The 17,923-nt window shown below is 36.8% G+C and overlaps 3 protein-coding genes across 3 annotated transcripts in view; 1 reads left to right on the forward strand and 2 right to left on the reverse strand.

Annotated features, from left to right (window-relative positions):
- The first annotated feature begins 43 nt into the window (after window positions 1-43).
- LOC119617301 lies at window positions 44-2,849 on the forward strand. Its single transcript, XM_037977222.1, has 2 exons — window positions 44-1,192; window positions 1,442-2,849. The coding sequence occupies exons 1-2, from the start codon at window positions 438-440 to the stop codon at window positions 2,217-2,219; spliced, it is 1,533 nt and encodes a 510-aa protein (XP_037833150.1). The 5' UTR covers window positions 44-437; the 3' UTR covers window positions 2,220-2,849.
- LOC108250923 lies at window positions 2,841-10,548 on the reverse strand. The gene is made up of 10 exons (XM_017441023.3): window positions 9,892-10,548; window positions 8,963-9,175; window positions 8,663-8,798; window positions 8,137-8,293; window positions 6,657-6,915; window positions 5,760-6,079; window positions 5,363-5,544; window positions 4,886-5,058; window positions 4,282-4,496; window positions 2,841-4,200 (listed from the first exon to the last, which is right to left on the reverse strand). Exons 1-10 carry the CDS (start codon window positions 10,191-10,193, stop codon window positions 3,944-3,946), a joined length of 2,214 nt encoding a protein of 737 aa, XP_017296512.2. The 5' UTR covers window positions 10,194-10,548; the 3' UTR covers window positions 2,841-3,943.
- A 4,269-nt stretch (window positions 10,549-14,817) lies between these two features.
- Window positions 14,818-17,923, reverse strand: part of LOC119617371 — a 27,064-nt gene continuing 23,958 nt past the window's right edge. Inside the window, exons 2-4 of the mRNA XM_037977539.1 lie at window positions 16,273-16,503; window positions 16,091-16,183; window positions 14,818-15,284 (exon numbers count right to left, since the gene is read on the reverse strand). Coding sequence (XP_037833467.1) covers window positions 15,036-15,284; window positions 16,091-16,183; window positions 16,273-16,503 — 573 coding nt within the window. The 3' untranslated portion in view covers window positions 14,818-15,035. The remainder of the gene's footprint in view (window positions 15,285-16,090; window positions 16,184-16,272; window positions 16,504-17,923) is intronic.

The raw sequence follows: 17,923 nt of genomic DNA on the forward strand, positions 1-17,923 counted from the left end.
TCTCCTCTCACATACATACATTCTCCTCTCACATGCATACATTCTCCTCTCACATACATACATTCTCCTCTCACATACATACATTCTCCTCTCACATACATACATTCTCCCCTCACATGCATATATTCTCCTCTTACATGCGTACATTCTCCTCTCACATGCATATATTCTCCTCTTACGCGCATACATTCTCCTCTCACATGCACATATTCTTCTCTTGCGCCCATACATTCTCCTCTCACATGCATACATTCTCCTCTCACATGCATACATTCTTCTCTCAGATACATATATACAGCATTTTCAATTAAATAATCGATGCATTGCGTGACACAGGAAGTTCTTACTCAAACAGGAAGTAACTCTTAAATCAGGAAATGCATTAATAATTATTCCATGGTATATTTCAACAGAATATTTATTTGCATGACTCCATAATGAAACTATTCAAATTGATCCTGTTTTATCATCTGTTGTTTTTCTATAATTTGGGAGTGAAGAGCATTGAAAATGACATTAGAATGTTTTTCAGAAGTATACTGGGATGTTTGGAACAAATGCAACAAGATTCTGCAGGTTCCTTTGTTCATGAGAGGCTCCAAAGAGAACTTCGTGATCATGTAAATATTTTATCTGGATTTCTGTCACAATCAAGAATCATCCTGGATTCAAGGAACAGAGAAGTAGCCAATACACTACAGTCTTTGCATGCAAGTCTGCAGATTGTGCTGGCAGCAACTGAATCAAATCAAAGGAGTAGATCTGAAAACAGAGAAGTCTTTTTGCCCCCAAGAGTCATGACAGGACACCAAGGCCGGCCTCCTTACAACATTTCAGAGGAGCAAATATCTCATTTACTATCTCTTGGAATGAACTGGCAAAATATTGCAATATGCTTAGGGGTAAGCAGTCGAACCCTCTATAGGCACAGAGATCGGCTTGGAATTCAACCACTGGCTTATACAGCAATCTCTGATGTCCAACTTAATAGATTTGTTGCAGAAATTCTTCAATCAACCACCAACGCAGGTGAAACGTATGTACATGGGAGCTTAAGGTCACGTGGATTACGCATTCAAAGATGGCGTGTTAGACAAAGTCTGCTAGAAATTGATCCTGTTGGTCGATGCTTTAGAAGACGCCATGCAATACGCCGACGGATTTACCATGTTTCAACGTCCAATCAATTATGGTGAGAAATTTGTAAAACAATTTTTTTACTACAAAACAAGTCTTCTACAGTACTGCTGATTAATATTTTCAGTTGTTGTTTTTATTGAACAAATTTGTTGTACTTCACAAACTTAAATAACCTTATTTGTTAAAAATAAAACAATTCAAATATGACAAATAATTTTTATTTTGTTTTATTAAATGATTGTGACATGTTTGGCTTTAGGTTTTTCAATTATGAGTTACCTTGGTTTCATTTTTTTCTTAGGCACATAGATGGAAACCACAAACTTGTGAGATGGAGAATGGTGTTCCATGGATGTGTAGACGGATTCAGCCGGACCATCATCTATCTTGCTTGTCTAGACAACAACAGAGCATCAAGTGTTTTGTCACTATTTATTAGTGGCGTTCATAACTTTGGAATACCATCCAGAGTAAGATGTGACCATGGACTAGAAAACACTGGAGTTGCTCGTTTCATGCTTTACAGGAGAGGATTAAACAGAAATAGTGTCATTACTGGCCGGTCAGTGCATAATCAGAGAATAGAGAGATTGTGGGCAGAGTTAAATAGAGTTGTGTCATTTCATTATATTCATCTTTTTAACTTCATGGAGGAGCATGGTGTATTAGATTCACTTAATGAATTGCATTTGTTTTGTCTTCATTACATCTTTCTGCCACGGATTCAGAGAGCTGCAACTGAATTTCAGAATCAGTGGAATAACCATGGACTTTCAACACAAGGAGGGCAAACCCCTCTTCAACTTTGGCAAAGGGGCATAGTCAACAATGTAGGAATACACAATCCAAGTATGAATGGTATTTGTGACATAGACAGTCACCATGGCTTTGATGACCACACACCAATTTGTCAGTTACATAGTCGTAATAATGTTGTTGTTCCATCTATTAATATTACCATCAGTGATCGTATTATGGATTCTCTTCAACAAACCTTTGATCCATTTGAAGATGATGGAAACTATGGTATAGATTTGTTTTGCAATTTTGTATGTTTCCTTGAAAGAAGGCATTCCTAAGACCGTTTCCATAAAGGGGATAAAGAATCACTCTTATGCCAAATATGGACAAGCCTAGAATTGTTCTTACCCATGGCAGATGTAGTTTAAAAATGATCTTCACTGTAATGTTTTTGATAGGAAATAAGACATTTCTCAAAACAGAAAATGGTGTAAAAGTAGTATCAACAAAAAATGGCATTTTTCAAGCTTTTTGTTTCCCTCAGCTTTTTGCATGCTACAACTTATATGTTGATGATTTCTTAGTTTATAAACTTCAACTCTTTGAGGTTTGATGGCCCCCTTAGAACCTGTAGTCGTCAGCTCTCTCCACAGAATCTCTATCAGAACTGAGTCAGAAGTTTGGATGGGCCACTCCAAAAAGTTTTTAATAAACATGTTAAAATAAGACTACTTTTAACCTAAATCTGCCTGTGGTATGAATCTTTTTTGGCTTAACTGTATATGTCCAACAAAATGTGAGTAATTCTATCAATAGTAAATGTCCACAAAATTTAACATTTTGCAGTTTAACTTTCAAAGTTCCTCATGGGTGTTCTTGTGGTTCTAATTTGTGTTTATTATTCATGCAGTAATTTTTTTTTTTCATTTTGCATATTGACTGTTATAAAAACAATAATGCACATGAAACCAAATTTTATTGAAGATTTTGGTTCTGGCTAACTCAGTAAACTGCATGAACTATCACTTGGTGTTACAACTTGTTTTGTAAGCTCTGAGATCCTGTGGAAAAAGAATTGACCAGCGTTTTGTCCTCAGACTGTGAGAATGAATCAAAGTCAAAAAAAGGAAAAATAAATAAGTAAAGCAAAACATCTAAATTTCTAGGAAATTATGAAAATAAAAAATAAGTGCTATATGGAAAAGTTAACAAATGTTAGAAACTATTGACAACAGATACAATTTTACAGTGAATGTATTGCAAATGAAAAACAATGCTTTGAAAAACACCTGAATACGGTACTCCTCTCAATAGGAAAGGGTCAAGTCCAGTCCTCAATATCTACCATCTTGTAACTTTTCGATGCAACTGTTCTCCAACACACCTGAATCAAATGGCTCTTTTAGCCCTGCAGAGGCCTGGTAATTAGCCTATGTTTGGTTCAGAGGTGTAGAAAAAGGGATGCAGTAGCTCTCAAGGACTGACCTGGGGCATCCCTGTCCTGGTTAAACACTGTCAATCCTAACCAGCTCAGTGACAATAACACTCATACATTGAAACATTCACAAATTTAAAGAAAAGGGGAAAAAAGATTTTCAACTTTAAGAACAGTGCGTAACATTTAGTACCTCTTTAGTGTGCAAACTTAAGAGTTAAAACAACTGTGGTGGAGACCAGAATATAAATTTGACAATACCAAAGCTATGGGTGTTGCCCAATGTAAAGTCCATATGTTTCTGAAGGTCAAGTATGCACACAAGGTCCTGACCAGGTGCTAAATGGCAGTTGATACTTTAAACATAATTTGTTAACAATGTGTACAAGTATATTTTTAAATCACCAGTACAGTAACAGAAACAATAACATCCAAAGGAATCTAACAATAAAAATAAAATAGAACTCCTGCTCTTTTCAAAAAATGTGTTCATTGGTAAATAAAAGGGAAAAAAAATTTCAACTTTTTTTAGATCAGTGCAAAAACATTTAGCATTTTTACTTTCATTACTTCTTTAGTGTGCAAACTTAGTGAGACAACTGTGATGGAGACCAGAAAATTTTTTTATTAGGCAATACCAAAACCATGGGTGTTGCCCAATGCAAAGTCCATATGTTCCTGAAAGTCTTTGTAGGATGTATGCAGGGGTAATTTCAAGCAATTAATGCAAGTGTTTGCTTTGGGGAACTTAGACGGGGTTCCAGAACCAGCCTCATGGTGAAGAAATTCAACTGACGGCTGAGGAGAGAAGCCAATTGCTGGAACAGTACTGGCTCCAGTGGCAAAGGCCAAAATCATTCCCAGTTTCTTTGTGCCCTCTTGATCTAAAGAACATACAATAGATGATAAATCAAGTAAACAATATATCTCATTATAAGAAAGACTTAAACAATTTATCAATTTACCCTCAGCATCTGAAAGGTAGTCTCTCCAGAATGGGATTACAATTTCCTCAGCATTTCTTTTGTTGCTGCCAACCGGTGACAAGTGGATTGTGAAGAGAGTGTCAATCAGGTCAGCTGTCAGGATTGAAGGAGACCAGCACAGAAGTGGTCGAAAACTCTCTGGGTGAGCTTGAATTTTGTCTAGCACTCCAAGTGTCCTCAGTCCATCCCGAAACCTTAAACAAAAAGGAAGACAAACTAAAAGTATTCTTGAATCACTTTTTATTATAAGTTCCAGATGAAGCTAAATAACTGTTTGCTTTAACATCAAATGTAACAGGTTTACATATGATAGCTATAATTATGAACTTTTTTTTAATGCTTCATAATTATCATCCAGTGTCATCTTGTATTTATCACTTTTACTTAAATCACAGACACTTCTGCTGCAAACTTCAAAAAACCTTTATAGAAAAATACAATTTTCTATGTTTATTCTTCCATATTAAGTTCAGGGAAAACACAAAACCTCCATACCATTTGATGCATTCAACAGGTAATTTAGTCCAGTTTATATTTAGTGGTTGTTTTTTCAGAATTTAGCTACTTAGAAATCTCAACCTACCTCTCAAAAGGTCCACGTACTCTGTGTATCACTTGGAACATTAGAATGTCATCCACAAGCCGATCCTTGTCTTCCAGTCTCTTCAGCTGTCTCAGACAGCCAGCATTAGCCAAATACTCTTCAAGGGGCTCTGTTGTTGTTAGCAAATCTTCAAAAGATTGGCTCTCTGTGATCTTGAAATACATAAAAGAAAAACATAAATAATTGCCATAGTCGCTTGTGTAAGTCTAATGCCACTTCCACACTGGATTGGCTTTAACCGGTTCTGCCCCAGTCCGCCCTGACCAGAATTGTCTGTTTTAGTATTATTCAGGTCCACAATACTGAGGAACAGACTGCAATAGTGAAACTCCAAACAAGGGTGGAACCAAACCATACATTAACTGGTTAGAGTGAGACTTGACATTGGAAAACCAACTTTATGTGTCTAGTCTAAGTACTATAATACACAACAAAGAGAAAGGTTAAAAAAAACACCTTTTTAATTTTCTCACGGAGGTGTCTATCAGCAACATCTTCCAGGACAGGCTTAACAAATTCTGGGCCATCAACAAGGCAAGAGTAGAGGGTTGGGGAGAGAAAACCAGCAGGGGGGCCACCATGTACAAGGCTTACTGCAATGGATCTGCCTGCAATGAAGTACTTGTCTTCTCTCATGGCTACAAAAAATAAGACAGTTTACTGAGCATCTCAAGAAAATTGACAAATACCCATGACATCACAAAGTTTTGTAAAACGTACTAATTAGTAGTCTGTCAAGAGTGTTAAATTCTTTAACAATCTTGACAATTGAATTGAATTGTTAATTTATTTAATTTCCCTCTGGGATAAATAAAGTATTTGTGAATTTAATTGAACTGAATTGAAAACATACATGTGCTATCAAGAGCCAAGTTCATTTTGCCCTCTTCTCCCTCAAACATTGAAGACTGAAGCAAAGCTTCCATTAGAAGCCTGAGAAATTCTCTTCTTGGGCCCCCCAGGTCAACAGCTTCTTCAGGTACTCCCATGTCATCAGAAAACTTCACATAGATGGTGTGACATGGATCGTATGTCCCACGTTTGAAACCTCTAATTGCTCCATCCAGCACTGTTGTTCGGTTAATATTGAACTTGCATTTCTTCTGATTATTGATTTTTATTGCAAGCTCTTGTAAAATCTCTGTTGCTGGCACAGAACATTCTGGGTTGCATCTGAAAGAAATTACATAGAAATAGGACATTTTATCAGGAAACAGGTACCAGTTAAAAAGACCTAACAATTTTTGACCACATACATTACTATGTCTTGAAGAAGTCTTTACTTACCATGTTTGATTGTATGGGAACTGTTGGAGGTATAAAACTAAATAACTGGATGAATCACTATTAGATGGACTGGAATAGCATTTAAAAAAAAATAAGAGTCGCATGAATGTTAACTGCATTAATAACTTTTGCAAAAACTTGACAAATTACATTGGTGTGAAAATGTATTTATGTTCTTACAGATTTTTCCTGTTACTTATTTTTCTTACACAAACATTTTAGATACAACAAATTTTAGAGGGGTGGTATTATGTTTTTTCCATGCACATAGTGGCATTTTATATCATAAATGTACAAAGATTGCAAAATGTCTTAGTGCACCTAAGACTACTTTTTAAATAAAGTATTTTGGCCAAATCCAATGTGTAAGACTATGTATAAAATATTATTCGAAACATGTTTTGATGGCAACTAAATTAAATACTTTTAATTAGCCAAGATGACGCGCTGTACTTAGACAAACCTTTCACTTTCCAGACTTGCTAGAATGGCCTGGTTCAATTCCTCATCATCAGAGGACAAATCAGATAGAGCAGCCACTACAGAAAGATAATTCTCATAGTTAGCTGACTGTTGATGTGTTGAGGTCGACTGTAGATGGGAAGCTGTGGGCAATCCCAGAGAGGGTAGGCTTGATCCGGTTCTGCATGCATCAGATGGGTCGAGTGACGATGACCCTTCAACAGATGAGGAAAAAGGGAGGCTGGAAGAAGACCCACTTCCTGGAGGGCATATAGGCAGTCAGTTAGAAGAGCTGTTTGCTGAAGTGCTGCTATAGGTGGATGAGATGCTTCTTTGATAACTCATGCCAGGAGTTTGACAAAATGACATCCCACAACTATGTGATGAAGCCAGAGGTTGAACTGCAAGAGTTCAACAGGAAGGGTCAGTTTGTGACCCTTCCTGTTTGATCCCTTGTCTAGCTGTGTTTGATCAATTTGAACTAGTGAACCTGACCTTTCTAAAGGATATTGTTGAACATATTAAGCCATCTGGTTCTCCATGTCTTGAAGAACTTCTATGTCTTGAAGATATTAAATCCTGGATGGTTTTAAATTTCTTTAATTTTAATGACAAGAAAACAGAAGTGATGGTATTTGATGTTAATTATCCCTTATTTATCTGGGCCCTTGACATTTTATTTGAAGCACACCATTTTAAATTTGGGTTTTAAAATAGACAGTGATCTAAAGTTAGATTACCAGGTTGGAGCAGTGGTCAAGTCTTGTTTTTATCATCTTAAGCAGCTGCAAGGATTAAGCAAATTCTTTTGAGTCAAGATTTTGAAACAGTAATTCATGCCTTTATTACAGCTCGGCTGGATTACTGTAATGTTCTTTACTTTGGAGTTAGCCAGTCTTCCCTCAGGCATCTCCAGTTAGTCCAGAATGCTGCTGCTCAGCTTTTAGCTGGAGTCGGGAGGAAGGAGCATATCACCCCCTTTTCTGGCTTCTCTACACTGGCTGCCTGTGCATTTTAGGATTCATTTTAAGATTCTGTTATTTGTTTTCAAAAGTCTACATGGTCTTGCCCCATTTTACCTCTCTGAGCTGCTTCACCCATATTCTCCCGCTTGCTGCCTCTGGTCAGCTGATCTGCTGCTCTTGGAGGTATTGAGGTCTAAATTTAAGCTTAGAGGAGATAGAGCTTTTAGTGTTGTCGCTCCCAAATTATGGAACGTTTTGCCGTTACATATTAGAAGTGCCCCTTCATTGTCCACTTTTAAATGTCGTGTTAAGACACACTTTTATTATTTGGCTTTTAACACATGTTGAGACTGTTGCTCTTACTTTCTGCTATTGTGTTTTATTGTTTTTGTCTTTTGTTGCTCATATTTTGGATGTTATTTTGATTCTTGTCTGTACAGCACTTTGTCGCAGCTACTGTTGTTTTAAAGTGCTTTGTAAATAAAGTAGTAGTAGTAGTAGTAGTAGTAGTAGTACCGTTTTGTGCATAGGCAGCCACTGTACTGGTGAAAGAGTCAGCAGATGAATCTACTCTTGGATGAGGTCTACTCTGGGATGAGGAGCGCAGTTGCCTTGTTGAACTGGTGCTTTCATCACAGTTGTTGTCGTCACTGCTGTAGCCTGACATGTCATCCTTGAAGAAGGAAGAAGAAGAAAGTTTAAAAATTTCAATTGAAAACAAACATCATAAGGACAACATTTTATTGCCTGTGCAGATTAGGCTTTATAGCTGACATTTATAACTAAATATAAGTATGACCCTACAGTAATGGACCAAACTAAAGTCATAACATTAGTAATGTACAAACAGGCATGCTAACTGTTTCTGAAAATGTTAAAAAAAGATACAACTTCTTCATCAAAGCATAAAGACCTAACATGACAAACGTCACTTGTAGCAAAGGTAATTCCATTTAATTTGTCTTTACATCACTACTATCCTTATCTTGTCAGCATTAAAAACCACTGGAATTCTCAAATGTTGCCTTGAAATATAACATACCAGAATCGGTCTTGATGGTCTTATGTAGAGGGCTTTTGATTTATATATTTTATGTATAAGATTGGCATCCAGTTCTTGCCCGGAACGCAGTTTGGGGGAAATTAATTTGCTGCCACAAGACATCAAACACTCCAAACTAAAAAAAAACAACAAAAACACAATGGTAAAAAAAATATTAAGATCCACTGTTTAAAGAAATCTTGTTTAATCGATATAGCTATTTGTAAAGTCAATATGCTTGTTGAAACCCCTTTCTTCAGTAACTACTCAGATTCTTGTAATATTACAAAAAGTGCTTACCTCACATCAACAGACAGTTTTTCACCAAACGCCTGTTTAATTTGTTCAATTACAGTGTTTTGGTCCCAAGATTTCTGGAATTCAAATCCATATAGTATGTGCCCCTTATCATGCAACTCTTGCTTTGTCCGGTGTTTTATGACAACACAACTTGATGGCTTCGGAAGCAGGATGATGTCTTTGTGGAAAGTATCATGATAATGTATTCTGGCCCTACAAAATGAAACAAACACTTTAAGTTAGCCACTTGATGTTTGACATGTCACCACATCTGAAGTAACTAAATCTGGTCATTTACTTTAGGATTTCTTCTGTTTAATTTTGCTCTAAAAACACTGACAGAGAGTAGAGGACGAAAAACTAAGATACACTCTTGATTAAAATATTACGACTAAGGAAGAGTTAATGCCCAGAATGATGCTGATGGCAACACAATAACAATAAGCGACTCTTTAATTTGTTCAAAGCTTATATATAAAGCACATTTACAGACGCGGTCATGATTTACAATCTAATAGTTAAATATTCTGAAATATTAATGCAGTGGAAAGTATAGTAAACAGACAACACTACGAACTCTATAGACTGCATTCAGAAGCTCATGAAAAATTTGCGGTAGCGGCAGCTTTAGTTTTGTCGATGGCTCATCGACTCCCCCCCTCCCCAAAACATTCTACCTTTGCTGCTGTTAAACCCTGTAAAATTACAGTGTACCACCATCTTGATTATCGTCATCTAATATCTCCCTGTGAAAATATGTGGGTTTTGAAAAATTAAAGAAGTTTTAGTTTCCAGCTAATTTTTGGTAAAGGCTACGCTTTAACCGCCTTGATAAATTTAAAACTCTCCTCAATCAAACGGAGTCAGCGGATGCGTGCAAATACACTCCCACACACGGTGCCGCAAAAATGCAGTAACTTATTTCTTACCTTTTCCTCGGTTGGGAGCTCCACTTTCCAAAGTGTCTCTGACTCTGATATCTTAATGACTGCTGCATCCCTGCAGTTTGGCCTGGTGTTTGGATTGACTGTCCGCCTGAGGCGTTGCTGGGTCTGAAAAGTTGACTCATTTCGTCTTCAATCGCGCTATGAGTGACATTAGAGGCAGACGAGCTTGCCCTTTGTTGCCCAAGAGATGAGGACAACGTTGTGACAGTTTCAGGAGATGATAAAATACTTCTTAAAACCCCAATGGCTTGCTGAAGGGCTCCTGGCTCATTTGGCCTCTCCATGTTGAATGGTATTCTGCGAATCGATGAACATGACCCTGTGTGATCTTAGCCAATCAGAGTTCACTAAATTTTCCAACTTCCGTTTCCACTAAACTCCTTCCGTTTCTACTATACTTTCTCTCACACACATACATACTTTCTCTCACACATACATACTTTCTCTCACACACCTTCATTAATTTTTATGTAAGAGATAAAATACATGTATATGAGAGATACAATAAATGAATATGGAAGATAAAATACATGTAAGTAAGAGCTAAAATATGTGAATATAAGACAAAATATACATGTATGTAAGAAATAAAATATGTGAACGTAAGATGTACATACATACATACATGTGAGACATAATATATATGTATATGAGAGGAGAATATATGTATGTGAGAGATAAAATGTATGTATGTGAGAGGAGAATATATGTATGTGAGAGGAGAATATATGTATGTGAGAGGAGAATATATGTATGTGAGAGGAGAATATATGTATGTGAGAGATAAAATATATGTATATGGGAGTGGCAGTATGATTTATGGCTTGTACGGCCCCTCATAGTGTATGCCACCTCTCACATACAGACTGTTGGAGATAGACATCAGCTCCCCATGACTTGGAGAGGAGAAGCTGGTGAGGAAAATGGATGGATGATTTTTTAGGTCACAAAGTGTAAATCGCACAAATATAATCTACAATAATCAAAACATATGAGGATGATTAATCAACAGCTGAGTGATGTTTTCATCAAAAAGAAAGAAAAAAATCCTGACCAAAAAAAGAAAAAAATATATATTTACAACTTTTTTGTTTGTTTGTTTTTATGTTTTGTTTTTTATCCTTAATTTTGTAATTTCATTTTAGTTTAAGTTTAGTTTTAGCTTATGAGTAAGTTTTAGCCTTTGTTTCTGGTTTCTGTTTTTCTGTTTAAGCACACACACAAACAGAAGTCAGTCTTCCAGGTTGGTGAGTCCAACTACTTATAGTTGGTATTGATTAACCTCAGGCACAAAGTATCCATCTTTTCCAACCAGTTCGGTGACATTCCATAAAAGGTACCTAGAGTCATTTTGTTGCCAGGGAATCAGTATGTCAAGGGCACCCCACTCACCTGCTGCCCAGCTTTTATAACACTCAACCATGGCAGTTCTCACTGCAGGTGATGGGTAACACGGGGAGGTGGCTTTCTCTCATTTTTTGGTCTCGACCTGGTTGATCCTGAGGTGTCTGTGCTACATCTGTGCTGTGTTGCGATGGGGCCTAAGTTCCAGTTTGAGACATTGTCTTCGGGTACAATACCTTTTCGGGAAGTGGATTGTGGGCTCCTAAGCTCACGTTGTCGAAAAGCAACTGCACGAAGACGAATATGGAGGTTATCTGTTGCCTGTCTCAGGACCCCAGCTTATTACCATAAAGGGAATTGAATGTATTTGAATCCATACTGTTAAAGTCTGTCCCAGTGGGATGTGTGTGTGTGTTATTTTACAGCTGGGAGTGGCAAATGTTTATATAAAGAAGCAGCCCCGAGAGGAATGGGGGATTTCACTGATTGGGCCAGAAATCTCTATTTGGCACAGACTCTGTTATTTTGAATAAACTCACTGTTCAAGAGTAACTTATGTCTGTAAAGTCATTTCTTTGATCATTACATTGATGCTGAAGACCCAGAAGAATGTACACCATTTGAAGACACTTCAATCCCTGTTAGCCAAGGCTCAAGCACTACGTGCTCACCAGCAGGCTCCCCCACCAAGGCCTGACTTCCAGGAGAGTGCCCGGATTCATGGTATTGTGTTTTTGTGATAGTTTTTCTACTTGGAGTTTTCCTCTTGGTTTTCATGGGTTAAATTATGTTTAGAAAAGTTGTGGCTTTTTTATCTTGCGAAGTTCCTGTATTTAACTCTCGGTGTCCTCAGTAGTCTCTGTTTTCAGCCCCACACTTAGCTGTCCTGTATTTGTAGACAGCACACCTATCTCCACTCAGTGATTTCCCTCCTCGGTACTTCTACTACCTGATTTCCTTAGTTTTTTTGACAGATTGTCTGTTTCCCTTTCTTTATGTCATGCCCCCTGATCTATGTTTATTTTGGATTTCTTTAGCATCATTTCAGTGCTGAATCTACCTTGTGCCTGTCTGTGTTTAAGCCCATTCGTCCTCCAACTCATGACAGAAAATCACTTCTTGGCTCTATTAATCAGGCGAATTTTCAAAAAAGCGATAAAAAGAAAAATTTATAATGGTCAGCCATTTTTCAAAGCCTATTTCTGTGACATGCTGGATTTCTTGTATTTTACCTTTTTCTTCATTTGTCATTTGTCCAAGCAGCTCCATCTTCAAAACTTTTATCTGTGTTCAAACACAGTTGCTGGAATAAACATGAGCCCAGCATCAGTAAAAAACATGACAGTATATGTTGGGTCAATTTGCAGGACTGCCTAAAACATAGATCCATTTAATATACCTGGTTCAGATAGCAGGGTGCGTACTGGAGGCTTAGCAGTATTGATTGGGTTTTGTTAAAACAGGTGTGAGTGCTTTGTTAGAGTCAGTGCTTGAAGAGAACAGTAGACATGCATCGGTGAGTAAAAACCTCAGTTCTAAGTAAATAGATGTATTAAACTGTTTGGAATAGTTTTGTAAATTTAATTTGGATATGTGGCCAGTGGCGGTTGCATAAGAAAACTGTGTATATATTCAATAGGCCTGTTTAAGTCTGAGGGGATCTGATGCTGTTTAAGTTTGTTTGGTTCATTCAAATAGTGGGTTTGATTTAATAATTCTAGAGAGCTGAGATCTAAAAGGGATTAGGTTTGTATCAGTTTGTAAAATAAAATCAAATAAGTGTTTATTCAAAATAAAATGTTAAAGGAGAATTGACCATCAGATAGTTCAGGTTTTAGTTTCATGCACTAAAATGCTGTTTTTTGTTTTTGTTTTTTTCTGTGGTGAATCACCTGTTTGGTTTGAAATATTTTAATAGTTTGGTAAACAAAAGGATAGGAAAGACCTGTGAATTAATTTCTTAATTAAGATTGAATTAACTTAATTCTTTTGTTTCTCTTCTTTTTTGACTTTGCAAGGTTTTCAACTTACTGGTGCTGCAGGTGCTGCATATATCACCCAGTTAATTAATAATGGATGATAAAAGAGTTGAACCCATGTCTACTTGCTTCTCGATCCTCTCAAGTTGGATCTGCACTTGTTTAAAAAGACTTGACAGTATAGTCAGAGGAAGGAAGGTTGGTGGGGTGGGACTCTGAGTAAAAACCAAGACAACATGCAAAGAGTGATAATGGGGAAAAAAACAGGAGCAGTCCACAAAGAATTGGCAGCGAAAGGAAGTGGATGCTGTATAATGAAGAAAAACATGTTAAAAAGGGCAAAGAAAAGAGAAGAGAGTGTTTGTGTCTCAAAAAGCAATTCATTCAAACTCATGTAATTATTTAATTCAGCGCAGTCTGACAAAGTCATTCATTCTGAACATGCTTTTGCTGTTAAAGTTCAAGTTGAATGAGTCAAATGATATACAGTATATTCAATATATCCACACTACTTTCACCAACCGAAATTCAAATCTAACACAAATCATGTAGCTGAGTTGAATACAATCTAGAAAAATAATCTTTACTGTTCCTCAGCATCAAAAATTGTTATTACATTATATGTTCTCCTCACTGAGTTGTACAGCACACGTCTTCACACTGTAAAAATAATTTGGGTGGTTTAACTTAAATTTTTAAGTTAAATTGCTGTCTTAAAATTATAAGTGAACTTAACTTAAGAAGTAGCTTTTTTTCAAATTTTAAATGAAAGTTATAAAAGCTGTCCATTGATGATAATTTATTGTTTCAACTTGATACTATGAGTTAAAATGACTCACCATAGAACATTATTCCTTCCAATAAATTGTTTACTCTTGTCAAGGAAACTTACAATTATATGCTGTAAGAACTCACATAGTAAAGTTATAACAGTTGTCTAATTAATTACTACTTGTTGTTTGAACTTGATATCCTGAGTTAAAACAACTCACAAAGTTACATTATCCATTCAAGAAAACTAGCTCCTTATTGTCAAAGTAACATACACTTATACATCCTTTCAACTCACATTTTAAAATTAAAATAACTAGCTATATTCATTTCAATTGCCTTTTCAAGTTATGTTAACTTATGTTTTCAAGGCAGCAATTGAACTTAAAATTACAATTTAAGTTAACAAAGATCTTCAAATTTATTCCCCTTTCTCCACTAATAATAGCAAGTTCACCAGTTTCCTTAAAAAAATTACACAGAATACACTTACAACTCACATGTTCAATAACATTTATTTTTCAAACCCTTTCTCCATCAAATACAGTTTTGGTTGAGAGGAGCCTTAAAGCCACTGTAAATCATAACATTCATCTCCAAGACAAGAATGTGCTGAAGTTAGACCATGTTCAACAAGAACATTCTAACCACATTATCTAAATCCAGTTTATTTCTAAAGCACATTAACCAAAGTGCTGTAATCATTAACATCAAACAGTTGCAGTAAAAACTCATTACAATCAGCCATCATCTCTCATAAACAGTCCAACATATTAATGTGCTACAAAATCAGTCAGCAATCTCACAAAGACAACCCTGAGAGTGATGTTTTTTCTTTTTGTTTTTTGAACATTATTTCAGCACAATGCAGAAAGTATTATGTATAGAATATAACTGAACAAATTGTTACAACAACTCTTTTTAGGTGAGAAAATAAAAATTGAAAACATGTTACAGTTTGTACCTCAAGATTTTGTTTCTCAATCCATGTACTCGAGCCGAAGCCTGGTCTCGTCTGATCTTTTTCACCACTCACTGAAGAAATTTAAAGGAATATGTCATGTCATCTGGATACTTGAGATTGACACAGTAGATGACACCCATAAGCATGGCAAAGCATTGTGCCACATCTTTAATGTTGTGGAGCACAATGGTCTCCTCCACCACAACTGCCACATCAAAAACCTCGTGTGGAATGGCACTCCGTTCACCACCTTCACAGGCTATCAAGAGACCAAGCTGTATCCCCTTCAAGGCATCATCCAGAGTGTCAACATGAGCCTTAAAAAGAAGAAATAATAATAAATGATCATTTTTGTGTGCAAGCACAGAATACCATTACTCCAAGGTATCTTTATATTACAAGTTGTTGAATGCCATTGTGAGGTTTAATATCCTGTATATGTTGACACTTTAGGGATGGTTCAGTTTTTTTTTAAGTGGGGTTGTAGGACACTCTTCTATTCAGTCAGTGTGCATAACCTGACAAAGCATACAGCACACTCCCTGTTCATAGAAGCATAGACTGCACAGAAACAAAACAATAAAAACCGTTGTGGATGAGGCCAACAACAAAAGATGCATTAGACAAGTAAAAGAAGCCACAATTGAAAAAAACTGTCAGTTTAAGTGTACACCATATTTATTTATTTATTTATATATTTTTTTTAATGTTTTACTTTGTCGTCAGGCAGCCCTTCTTTTTGGCATGAACTTTTTTCATCTACAGAGCTTCTGTTTTCTTGTACATGAGCAAAGATGTGCCTGCTGTACACCATAATACTCCAAAGATTACCAAGGTAAAGCACTGAAAATATCCTAAATATGTAATATAATATATAGGACACATTAACTGATTCTCTTACATAGTTAAATTGTCTTCTGTTGTTGGCCCCATCCACAACAGTTTTTCACCCAGTTTCTGTACTGGCAATATGCTCTTTTCTACAACCCCCCACCCCTGCTCACCCCCATACATACATACACAAAAAATGAAAAGTTTCTTTTTTTTAATTAAAGAAAAGACAGCAAAAATAGACAAATATAAACAAACATACAGTTCTTGCATTTCAAAATTGTTGTCTTACATCACACATCCTGACGACAGCTGATGGATCTTCGCCTGATATGTAGTGTGGCAAACCAAGCAGAGCAGCAACCCTTCTCCTTTCATTTGTGTCCTACAATATATGAGACATGCAGTGAGATAAAAATGTTTTAACAAACATTAATTGTGCCTAATTTTCTACCCATCCACAGTTCCACTTACATCTTTCACAAGGCAGTCCAAAATGTCTTTGAGTGACTGCTTCTTTCCAGATTTGGTTGCCGCTTTGTATACCTCCAGCAGTCTTGGGATCAGGCCATCAAGTCCATCAAGAAAAGATTCCAGAAGGTCTGGGGTGATGATTCTCCTGAATTCTGCTCTAATCTGAAGTGAAAAGACAGAAAATACAATATTTCTCAATAGGACACAGTCCACAGTCTTAACATAACAGGACTAAATCTCTCGGTGGAATTAATGCCAAGTTGTGTGATTACCTGTTTCTCATGAAACAGAACTGGCCATCGGGAAATGAGCTTTGTGGTGTGTGGTTGATCTCCAACTATCTCTTCTCTTTTCTACGTTAGGAAAATGTAGTAACCATCAGATCCTCTAGCAGCTGGTGATCAGGGTCTCTTCAGCATTGCACTCTCCATTATCTTGCGCTTTTCCATGTTTTCAGAACCTTCAGGTGGATCAGGACAGTAGTTTACCTCACCCTTCTTTGACTTCTTGACACATTTTCCCTTTGAACCTCCTGCTTTTCGTTTGTTTACGACCACTTCAGGGCATCCTGCTGCACTTAATTTTTGCTGGTAGTTTCCAAGCTTAAATTTCAGGCTGTGAAACCATGAGTACCATCCCTTTTCAGACCCTGGTTCTCGCAGACAGGGATGCTTCTCCACCAGTGCTTTGGCCCCATTTTCATAGTGTTGCCTCTCAGGATAAGCACTAATCTTTGACATACGGTCTGCAAGTGTGTCAAGGATATCAGTCTTTAAGGAGTCACTGTCAAAGATCCATCCTTAGCATACCTACAATTTGCTTCTTTCAGCTGCAGCTCCACATCATGTGAAAACTGTGGAATTGGGAAGGGATCAGGCCATTCGACAGAATCCCCACTACTGGTGAAAGGGAGGCTGCCTGTGTCCAGCATTGAATCTGAGCTCCCACCTACCTCCCACCCATTCTCAGTAGTTTGAAATCACAAATGTCTTAGTCCTGACTGCAGGCAAACGTTTACCAAATCAGATTATTTTTTTGTTCTTATGTTCATGTATTTAATGTTTGTTTTAATAACCATAAATAGCATATGGAATCTGAAGTTTGTATTGTGATTTTGGCCACTCATATGTAGTCCTTAACCAGATAGTAACCTTTTTTTGTGAGTATGAAAGAGGTAGTGGTGTACTGAGCTGACTTGAGGTGTTTCTACTACAGGTGTGACAAACATGAAATTGGGCTACTGAGAACACTGCTTTGTAGAAAGAAAAGTAATTAAATATGAGAGCTCCACTTGTAGTTTTTGTAATTAATTAAACTAATGTTTAATCAAGTCAATTATTTTTATTACTCATAACAATGAACTCACAAAAATAAATCTGGGAAAATATAAAAATAGTATTTTATTATTTAATTCAAACAGCACCAGCAGTGTGGGGCAAGGAAGATATTTGAAATAATTAAAAGATTTAACAATAGTGATAGACTAACTGCAGACTAAAACCTTAGTTTAAGCTATTTTTCCTGTCATCCATCCATCTATCCATTTTCTTCCGCTTATCCAGGATCGGGTCGCTGGGGCAGCAGCCTAAGCAGGGAGACCCAGACTTCCCTCTCCCCAGCCACTTGGGCCAGCTCCACCGGGGGAATCCCA

The sequence above is a fragment of the Kryptolebias marmoratus genome, linkage group LG9 (genome assembly GCF_001649575.2).
Source record: "Kryptolebias marmoratus isolate JLee-2015 linkage group LG9, ASM164957v2, whole genome shotgun sequence".
Taxonomy (NCBI): Eukaryota; Metazoa; Chordata; class Actinopteri; order Cyprinodontiformes; family Rivulidae; genus Kryptolebias; species Kryptolebias marmoratus.

What these genes read in the sequence shown, in the direction of transcription:
- LOC108250923 (XM_017441023.3), bottom strand. Translation starts at nt 10,193, where the DNA reads ATGGAGAGGCCAAATGAGCCAGGAGCCCTTCAGCAAGCCATTGGGGTT. An exon ending in GGCTGCCTATGCACAAAACG is followed by an intron (nt 6,916 to 8,136) that starts GTACTACTACTA and finishes TATGCCCTCCAG; the next exon opens with GAAGTGGGTCTTCTTCCAGC. An exon ending in CTTGGCTCTTGATAGCACAT is followed by an intron (nt 5,545 to 5,759) that starts GTATGTTTTCAA and finishes TATTTTTTGTAG; the next exon opens with CCATGAGAGAAGACAAGTAC.
- LOC119617301 (XM_037977222.1), top strand. Translation starts at nt 438, where the DNA reads ATGAAACTATTCAAATTGATCCTGTTTTATCATCTGTTGTTTTTCTAT. An exon ending in TCAACGTCCAATCAATTATG is followed by an intron (nt 1,193 to 1,441) that starts GTGAGAAATTTG and finishes TTTTTTTCTTAG; the next exon opens with GCACATAGATGGAAACCACA.